At 25.7% G+C, this 10,061-nt stretch overlaps 4 protein-coding genes and 1 pseudogene across 4 annotated transcripts; all 5 read left to right on the plus strand.

The window, feature by feature from the left end:
• Nucleotides 1–1,274: 1,274 nt before the first annotated feature.
• LOC105451431 (odorant receptor 49b-like) lies at nucleotides 1,275–2,191 on the plus strand. The gene is made up of 4 exons (XM_011691869.1): nucleotides 1,275–1,349; nucleotides 1,622–1,770; nucleotides 1,941–2,073; nucleotides 2,141–2,191. Exons 1-4 carry the CDS (start codon nucleotides 1,275–1,277, stop codon nucleotides 2,189–2,191), a joined length of 408 nt encoding a protein of 135 aa, XP_011690171.1.
• A 967-nt stretch (nucleotides 2,192–3,158) lies between these two features.
• On the plus strand, nucleotides 3,159–3,924 carry LOC105451432. The gene is made up of 3 exons (XM_011691870.1): nucleotides 3,159–3,303; nucleotides 3,505–3,624; nucleotides 3,757–3,924. The coding sequence occupies exons 1-3, from the start codon at nucleotides 3,160–3,162 to the stop codon at nucleotides 3,922–3,924; spliced, it is 432 nt and encodes a 143-aa protein (XP_011690172.1). The 5' UTR covers nucleotide 3,159.
• A 350-nt stretch (nucleotides 3,925–4,274) lies between these two features.
• Nucleotides 4,275–5,011, plus strand: LOC105451423 (annotated as a pseudogene).
• A 528-nt stretch (nucleotides 5,012–5,539) lies between these two features.
• LOC105451433 lies at nucleotides 5,540–6,155 on the plus strand. The gene is made up of 3 exons (XM_011691871.1): nucleotides 5,540–5,640; nucleotides 5,827–5,959; nucleotides 6,076–6,155. Exons 1-3 carry the CDS (start codon nucleotides 5,540–5,542, stop codon nucleotides 6,124–6,126), a joined length of 285 nt encoding a protein of 94 aa, XP_011690173.1. The 3' UTR covers nucleotides 6,127–6,155.
• Nucleotides 6,156–8,702: 2,547 nt separating this feature from the next.
• Nucleotides 8,703–9,825, plus strand: LOC105451434. Its single transcript, XM_011691872.1, has 5 exons — nucleotides 8,703–8,798; nucleotides 8,865–8,955; nucleotides 9,206–9,351; nucleotides 9,565–9,700; nucleotides 9,775–9,825. Exons 2-5 carry the CDS (start codon nucleotides 8,899–8,901, stop codon nucleotides 9,823–9,825), a joined length of 390 nt encoding a protein of 129 aa, XP_011690174.1. The 5' UTR covers nucleotides 8,703–8,798; nucleotides 8,865–8,898.
• Nucleotides 9,826–10,061: the final 236 nt, after the last annotated feature.

Below are 10,061 nucleotides of genomic sequence, written 5' to 3' on the forward strand. Positions count from 1 at the left end.
TTATGTTTATATCATTAATGTTACATTAATGTGTATATTTTATTTGAAAATTATAAATAAAGTTATGTTATGCACAATTATTTTAATTTTCTTCAATTAAATACGTTATATTTTAAAATCTGAATGTGTAACTGATTCCAGTAATTGTAACAATTGACCTAGCATATGGGGCCGGTTGTTACAAGTTGCATCACTTTACATTTTCTATTAATACAACAAAATTAATTATATTTTTAAATTATTAAATTATTAAATTTTTAAAATAATTTCTATGTTGTTGAAGCATGTGACTATTGAAAAATATCTTTGCGGTATTTATTTCATTTATTAGTTACATGTGGAATATATACGGACATAAAAAAAACTGTATCAACCAGCCCCGGTCTCCCCTATAGTATACCATTTGAGTCCATTTGTCGCACACGCGTACGTTTGATGTATTTGTGAAATTATATGCATAGTAGTAAACATATTTCATAGTCAAATAAAATTAAAATGACTATTAATTGCGCAATACAGATTAATAACAGTTAATCTAAAAAATTTTACAAATTTGTAACACAAGATAGATATGCTATACAGAATAAGTAATTATAAAATTATATGTGCTATATAAAAATAATTTTACATAATAGAAATTTTTAATTATATATTTTTAAAATGATTTTTTAACATCTTTTAGTATTGGCTATTTTTGCAATGTTTGGTCTGATTGCATCTCAATTTTGGATTATGTCTGACGTTGTTCCATCAACGAACGTATCTCAACCACGCCGTATGCAATACTTAACAGAATATTTTGTTGATCAGGAAAAATATTTCTTTTTAATTCTACTGCATATAAACGCAGCATTAATTATAGGTGCAACTGCATTTGTAGCAACAGGAACAATGATTATTGCATCTTTTAAATTTATTTGTGGAATGTTAAAGATCTCCAGGTACAAAAATAAGCACAAAATAATAACAAAAATTCAAATTGTAATGAATCTACATTGCTGTGTGGAACGAATTTGAACTTATGTACCTTGCAAAAACAAGAAATAACTTATTTAAAAAATCACATTATTTACAGTTATCGTATTGAACGCGCAATAAGGATCAACATTCTACAAAATAATACCTCGACAAACAAAATTTTCAAATCCGAGGATTTAATTTGCGCCATCGATATCCATCGGCAAGCCATAGAGTTAGTATTCATATAATATTTATGCGGAGTGTATAATATAACAGTAACAATTTCTTATTTTTTAAGATTAATCACATGTTTGATGGCCGATTTTGAGATGCTGTTCTTCTTTTTAGCACAGATGTTCGTAGTTTCAATATGTTTCAACTTTGTTCGAGTAAGTTTCAGATCTTATCGTAACTTTTATTTCCGACCAAGCATTAGATATTACATAATATATACTAAAGAAATTTTATATAAGATATACTGTAGAGAAAGTGCTGCTATTGATACTTCACACTAATCAAATTTGCGTAGTAATTTTCATATAAATCAGCCCTGATTTTTGCTGCATAAAAGAAATAAAAACGTATTATAAAATAATACAACTGTAAAGAATAGCTATTAGGATGTAAAAATCTAATTACAGTTGTGAGATTCGTATTTCAGATTTTTCAAATTCTGTTGTCCGAGGAGGCTGTTATTAAAGAAGTTATAACACCCACGCTATTTGCAGGTGTTCAAATCATATATATGTTTCTATCGAATTTTATGGGACAGAATATGACAGATTACAATAATTTTGTATTTGCTACTGTGTAAGGGATTTTCTCATAAAATACGTTAACAAGAAGATCACTTTACAGATCTTTGTAGCCAAACAATTTAATGTCATTAGTCTAGTGTAATTAACGTACAATGATAACAATTATTTGTAAATCTTCCTAATTTTCCTTCAAATCAATTTCAGTCTTTATAATTTTCGTAGATATAGAGTTGAGTGGTATGTAACTCCTTTACATATCCAGAAAATGTTACTCTTCCTATTATTAAAAGGCGCTAAAAATTATACTTTAAATATCGGTGGATTGTTTACTACATCATTAGAGTGCTTTGCCACGGTAAGATGTAGTTTTTTCTTGAATATATAAAGTATTGTATTAAAACAAAATAATAATATTCTTGCAGTTGGTGAAAGCTTCGGTATCCTATTTTACCTTTATACTATCTACACAATGATGAAATAAATATAAAATAAAAATAAGAAAATATATATTTAAAGAAGATAAGAATATATATTTAAAGAGTAATAAGGTATTTATCACATTTAAAAGATAGAAAATCCTATTTTTGACTATGTAATTTTATTTAACGTTTTATTAATAAAAAATCACGGAATTAGAAATATTCAGCCTAACGTACTCTGATAAGTAGTTTAATATTTTAACACGTTTTTAATGTTAATATATTTTAATATGTCTACGTAAATAAGTGTGAATATATATTTCAGTATTAAATAAATATGTGTTAGGAAAATTAAAGGTATATAAAAAATGGAGAATCTATCTAATAAAAAAAAATATAACAATTTAATAAGTGATAAATGATATTTATTTAATATTAGTTCAATTGTCGTTCACTGAGTTTATCAATATAAAAACATCTATGATAATAATATTTAATAATAATATTAATATTATAATAATATTTTACAATTATGTATAAAACGTTGAAAATGTTATTGATTTAATCACCATGTTTTAAATTGTCATGAGTCTCTGGTATCAATTATGATTGATGTCAAAGAAGTTGGAAAGTACTCGATCTCAAAGGCCAAACATATCTCGTGAGTATATACGCGAATAAATATAGTTATACCGAAAAAGAAAAGATATGCGCTTGCGTGACTTTTATTCTCTCATAAATGTCTTTCTTTTTTTTCTAATAAGAAAAGATATTTGTTTGAAATTTCCTTTATGTTGGATCGATGCCCTAATCGTAGTTCTCGTAAGAAATGCTATTGAAATATGAATGAATTTCTGATCTCACAATGATATTCGTATAGCCTAGCATTATACAAATTATGGCATTCACAATAAAAATTTACATTATAAGCGAGAATGTCTAGGGGATCGATGGAAAAAAGGAGGGATAATTGTACTAGTCGACTTCTTCGTAACCAGTCGTATTCCGGACGTCGCAGAGAAATGATTCAGCTAGAGATTCAATATTTTAGTCTCAATAGAATTCTATTGCTCATTATCGGTTTGTGGCCCTATCAACAATCTAAACTTACACGATTTCAATTTATTTTCCTTTCTACTATTCTGACAGCGGGTATTATATTTCAGGTAAGAATAGAATGTAATAATAAAATTATATAATAAATTAATATAATATGTATATATAATACATTATATAATAAATTATCGTTTCGCAAATTGTTACCCCAATCTATATTACATATGTATAATATAGATTATATAATAATATAAATATTATTGTAATTTTGTTTATATAAGCATAATTATAAATAATATTACTACTATTAGTTGACAACGCTAATAACATCAAAATATTGTGCCTCAAATCTCATTAAGATTCTGTCTTCCGCATCTTACTTTATTCTTACTTTCATAAAATATAATTTCTTCTTCATCAACATTGAAGCTGTAAGTTGATATGTAATAATTATGCATTTGACGGCATAATCTTCAAATAAATGTTTATTATATATATATTAAAAAAATGTTATTATATATTGTTATGTATAAAAACAATATATAAAATTATTGGTATAACAGGTAAAGGAGTTATTAATGCAACTTAAGAATATATACAATCAAGTAAAAGATAAAAACGAAATTGCTATCATAGAAGAACATAGTTACGCTGCAAGACGTTATACGTTTATACTTACAAGTAAAGCAATATTCTCAGATCTAGGCTTACAATTATTATTCAAAGTGTAAGCTACGAAAACTTTAAAATTAGTTTTGACATATAATATTTTTCCTTTTTACTTTAACGTATGATATATTACATCTATATACTGAACCATTTATTTTCAGTAAACATGCAATAATTAATAACATATTAGTAACATATTGTACAAATTGCATTACTATAGAAATGACAGAAATTAATTATAAATAAGTTGACAAAATAATATTTTAGATCTATGTCTACTAAACAATGTAGATTTTGGTAAGTTTGTACAAAAGAAATTTTAACTATAAATGCTTTTTAATATTTTTTAGTATTTGCCGTTATCGGATGTGTCCTGATCATCGTCCAAAATTGCTCAACTATTCATATCGTTTTACCAAAAAATGTATCTCGTATATCAATTATGATGGAGTATTTTATCGATCAAGAAAAATATTTTTACTTAATTCTGTTGCATGTCATCGCAATTACTTGCATCGGGACAACTGCGCTATTAGCAATAGGAACAATGCTCATTGCGTGTTTTCACCATATCTGTGGAATGTTTAGAATTGCTTGGTATGAACAAAGAAGGAATGATAATTTAAACTATAATTAACATAATTAAAGTTTATCTTTCAACAATATAAATGTATTAAGAAAAATTTGTGAAAAAGTATACTTTCAGCTAAAAAATTATGTCATTCACTATATAATTACAACACAAACATTTACAGTTATCGTATCGAGCATGCAATAAATATCAATATTCGACAAAATATTACGCTGAAAAATAAGATCCTGATGACTGAGGGAATAATTTGTGCCGTCGATATTCACCGACAAGCTATGAAGTTTGTAATCACGTCCACAGTATATATGTAATATGTTTAGTTATATTTTTTCTTTTTAAAGATTGGCCAAACATTTGATGTCCATAATCGAGATAATGATGCTTTGCTTAATAGTATGTGGCGTGGCTTGCTTAACCCTAAATCTGTTTCAAGTAAGTTTTCTATTTCGTGTTATAACATATATGAAAATTGCTCCGAAATTATGTGTATTAATAGTTACTCTGTTAAATACGATAAAAATCAAATTAAAATCAAATTATGAATATGCCAGAGTTATAAATTGCTAATAACATCAATTATAAATAATATAAAAGTGATAAATCCAGAGTCTTATGTTAGACAATTATACATATTATAGGAATAAAAATAAAGAGTAGAGAAGCATATTGCATTATAAAATTTAGTAATACTGAAAAAATATATATTACATTAACAGGTTTATGGATACTAAGTTTACTAATACCGTTAAAACTTAAACGATGTTGTTAATCTACTATTTTGTTGTCTAATATAGTTAATCTATATAGTTCATTTATTTTTTAAACAAACTTCATATTCATATTTTAAGAAGGATGTACGTCTGTTGCAATTTTTGATTAATCAAAATAGTATAAGCACTTGCATACTGAAATGCAATTTTTCAGTTCTATATATTATTAATTCTTTTATAAAAAAAATTTATGTACGTATTGTTTATAGATTGATAGTCAAAAATATATATGTAAAAAAATTCATAATCTCTATGAAATTTGTATTTTAGATTTTTCAGATTGTTTCATCTAAAAATAATTTCGTGGAATTTTTAATGCCATTGTTATTTGTGTTTGTCAGTATTTTATATATGTTTATAGCCAACAATGTCGGGCAGAATATAATAGACCACAATAGTGATATATTTTTTACTGCGTAAGAATCATTCTATGAGATAAAGTATATAAAAACTCATTTTTAAAAATTGTTCAAATGTTGTAGAAGTTAATGTAGTTGCAGAAAAGTCGATATATGGAAAAATAATTCACACTAAAAATAATTATTAAAAAAAACTCCTTTTTTCAATTTTAATGATTTGTTATCTGTGTAACAATTTCATAGGTACAACGTTCAGTGGTATAGAGCCCCATTACATATACAAAGAATGATATTGTTTCTATTACAAAGAGAAACCAAGAAGTTTACTCTGAATGTCTGTGGATTGTTTGATGCATCCATAGAGTGTTTTGCCATGGTGAGATATTAGTGATAATACTAACAATATCACATTACAAACGTATATATGTATATATACATATATATATATATATATATATATATATATATATATAAAACCGTTTTTAATTACAGTTAGTAAAGACTTCGGTGTCTTATTTTACTGTCATATATTCTACGCGGTGACGAAACAAATATGAATTTAATAATAACATAATAAGGATATAGTCAATGAAGAAACAATAGAACTCGTGTTTGGAATAAAGAGATTAATTTTTTAAGCATGTAGTTTAACTAGAGATTTTGCTGTTAAAAAAATGTAATAAATTAAAATTATTCAAATAAAGATGTTACATCAGATACATCAGATCGTCGCAATGTATTCAAATTGAATATTGTATATGATATATTTTTCAAGTATAAACACTCACAGTTTTTAATTATTTCAATTATTTAAGTTCAATAAGTATAATTTTTTTCCTGCAATTTGCTATTGTTGCACATTTTTCGTAAATAATATAATAATTAAAATATTTAAATTGTAAAACTTGTGTTAATTAATAATACAAAAAATAAAAAAAAGACAAAAGAGAGTATAATTACTAGTAAACAATATTATTAATTAGATACGTCATTATAGTCATTACGTCAATTTAAGTAAAAAGATTAATCGCTGATCGCAAATTAATATATTTAAGTGTCATATATCATCTATTTCATGTAATTATTTTTAAATTATGAGAATTTTACCAGGTAGGCATCAAGGAAATTAAAACAATTTCTCTCGAAGGTCAAGTGTGTCTTACGAGTATGCGTACTAGAATGAAGTTTCGGAACTGAAAAGGAAGAAATGCGCCTGCGTAGCATTTCTGGATATAGCTCAATGGGAAAGACACATCTGTCGTATTACTTACAGTGACAATTGATATAAATTATGTTATAAAGAATAACGGTACACAACTCTCTCTCTGAGAAATTTGCTGACTTTAATGTATTTCAATTTCACGACCGACTTGCACAACTGCAGTGTATTATAATCAATTAGAAAAATTTGCGTTGAAATTTACGTATAAGAAAGAAAATATGGAAAATATTTAATTGAGTGAAAAAAAGGAGAGGATGAGCGCACTTCGATTTCTTCACTATCATTCTTGTTCTGGACTTAGCCAAGTGATGATCTGTATAGAGACTCAGTATTTAAGTCTCAATAGAGTTTTATTGCTTGCTATTGGTGTGTGGCCATATCAACAATCCAAGTTTACTCGATTTCAATTTATTTTCTTTTCTATTATTTTAATGACCAGTTTTATATCTCAGGTAAGAGGAATAGTATAGTTGCATAATGAATTAATTAATGCATAACAATTTTTTACTAATAAATGATTTACATCACAATCTATTATATTATCTAATATTATCTAATATAATTATTTATAATTGTATGCAATATATAATTATATTACAATAGTTAAAAATACGTATAATTGTAGTTAACAACATTTATGACAACAAAAATTACTTCGGATTTTATTACTACAGTTGTATCTTCCACAACTTTCTCTCTTATTTTAATGATAAATTATTATACATTTGGCATTAAAATTGAAGCTGTAAGTTAATAGCTTACGGGATTTTATATTTTAAATTCTTATATTAAAGAACATTTCCTAATATTACTATATACAAAGGAGGCACATAAAGTTACTGAAATAACAGGTGAAAAAATTATTCATCAGACTTCAGCATATATGTAATAAATTAAAAGATAAAAATGAAATCGCTATTATAGAAAAATATGGCTATCTTGCAAAATGTTATACAGTTGCACTTATAGGTAAGATAATATCTTTACATTTATACATGCGATTACATTTTCTTATTTAACATGTAACATATAAACTTCAAATTTCAATTTAAAAATCGACTCTGACAGATTTCAATAAATTTTTGCACACATTGTATACTTTTGCATATATGGTATACGATTTGTGTTTATTTGTTGCATATGTACTTCTAATGCTATTTGTGCGATAATAATATATGAAGTAAACATATTCATCAAATAAAATTACGAATAGCTATCAATTGCGCAATAGAAATTAATGATAATTAAACTAATTTATAATGTAATGTATAATTTATAATGTACTTTATAATGTAATTTATAACGCAATTTATAATTAAATTACATTATAATGTATGTTACAGATACGCTATATGTAAAATTATTTTAAAGCATTATATGTGCTATATATGAAATAATTTTATATAATAGAAAATTTTAAATACATGTGTACATCTATATTGTTCTTAAATTATTTTCCAATATTTTTTAGTAATAGGTATTTGTGCAATGATTGGTGCGATTATTGTTCAATCTTGGAATATATCTGATAGTGTCCTATCGACGAATGTATCTCGATCACGTCACATGCAATACGTAATATATAATGCAGAATATTTTGTTGATCAGGAAAAATATTTCTTTTTAATTCTATTGCATATAAACACAGCTACATTTATAGGAGCAATTGCAACGATAGGAACAGGATCACTGTTTATTGCATATTATAAATTTCTCTGTGGAATGTTTAAAATCTCCAGGTACAAAATAAACACAAAACAGATCACAAAAATTTAAATTGTGAATAAAGCTACATTGCTGTGTTGAACGAATTTGAATTTACCTTGCAAAAGAAATACCTTATTTAAGAAAATTACATTATTCACAGTTATCGTATTGAACGAGCAATACAGATCAACATTCTGCAAAATATTACTTCGACAAACAAAATTTTAAAATTCGAGACAATCCGAGGTTTAATTTACGCGATCAATACTCATCGGCAAACTGTGAAGTTAGTATTCATATAATTGTAAGTAGATTGTGTAGCATATGCAGTAACAATTCCTTATTTTTTAAGATTATCCACACGTTTGATAACCCATTTTGAGATAATGTTCGTCTGTCTAACACAGCTGCTGGTAGTGTCATTGTGTTTCCATTTAGTTCGAGTAAGTTTCAGATCTTATCCTTATATTTATTTTTGAATAAGCATTAGATATTCCATAAGATATACTAGAAAAATTTTATAAATACTGTAGAGAAAGTACTGTTATTGATACTTCATATTAATCAAATTTACATAGCAATTTCATATAAATCAGTTCTGATTCTTGCTGTTTAAAAGAAATAAAAACGTATAGTAAATAATAGGACTATTAGGATGTAAAAATTTGATTACAGTTAAGATTCGTATTTCAGATTTTTCTGATTGTGTCATCCGAAAAAGCTACTAAAGAAGCTTTAATGCCCATAATATTTGTAACTGTTGAAATTCTATATCTGTTTTTATCAAATTCTATTGGGCAAACAATGACGGACCACAATAGTTATGTATTTGCTACTGTGTAAGGAACTTTCTCACGAAATATAATAACAAGAAGATTCACTTTACATATTTTTGAATCAAAATAATTTATACATTTATACATTTATACATTTATATTAACGTCATTAGTACATCCAGCGTAATTAACGTACAATATTAAAAATTATTTGTAAATCTTTCCTGATTTTCCTTCAAATTAACTTTTGTGTTTATAATTAATTGTGTTTCGTAGGTACAGAGTTGAATGGTATCTAACTCCTTTACATATCCAGAAAATGATACTTTTCCTGTTGTTAAAAGGCGCCAAAAGTTACGCTCTGAATATGTATGGTGGATTATTTGTTCCATCATTCGAGACCTTTGCCACGGTAAGACCATTTTCTTGAATACAGTAGTATAAAGTAGTATATTAAAAGGAAACACATTAACAATATTTTTGCAGTTGGTGAAAGCTTCGGTATCTTATTTTACCGTTGTACTATCTACACAATAATTAGATAAATACGAATCAAGTAAAAATAAGAAAATATATATTTAAATAATATATTTAAAGATCAAACGGCATTTCTCACATTTAGAATAGAAAATTATATTTTTAACTGTTTAATGTTATTTTATTTTATGTTTTATTATTCAAAAATCACAGAATCGAAAATTTAGTCTAACATACTAAAATGTCAAATCTTTACAAATGCATTGGGAAGAATATTGTAGATATATACTGTACAT

The sequence above is a fragment of the Wasmannia auropunctata genome, unplaced genomic scaffold, assembly GCF_000956235.1.
Source record: "Wasmannia auropunctata unplaced genomic scaffold, wasmannia.A_1.0 LD336052.1, whole genome shotgun sequence".
Classification (NCBI taxonomy): Eukaryota; Metazoa; Arthropoda; class Insecta; order Hymenoptera; family Formicidae; genus Wasmannia; species Wasmannia auropunctata.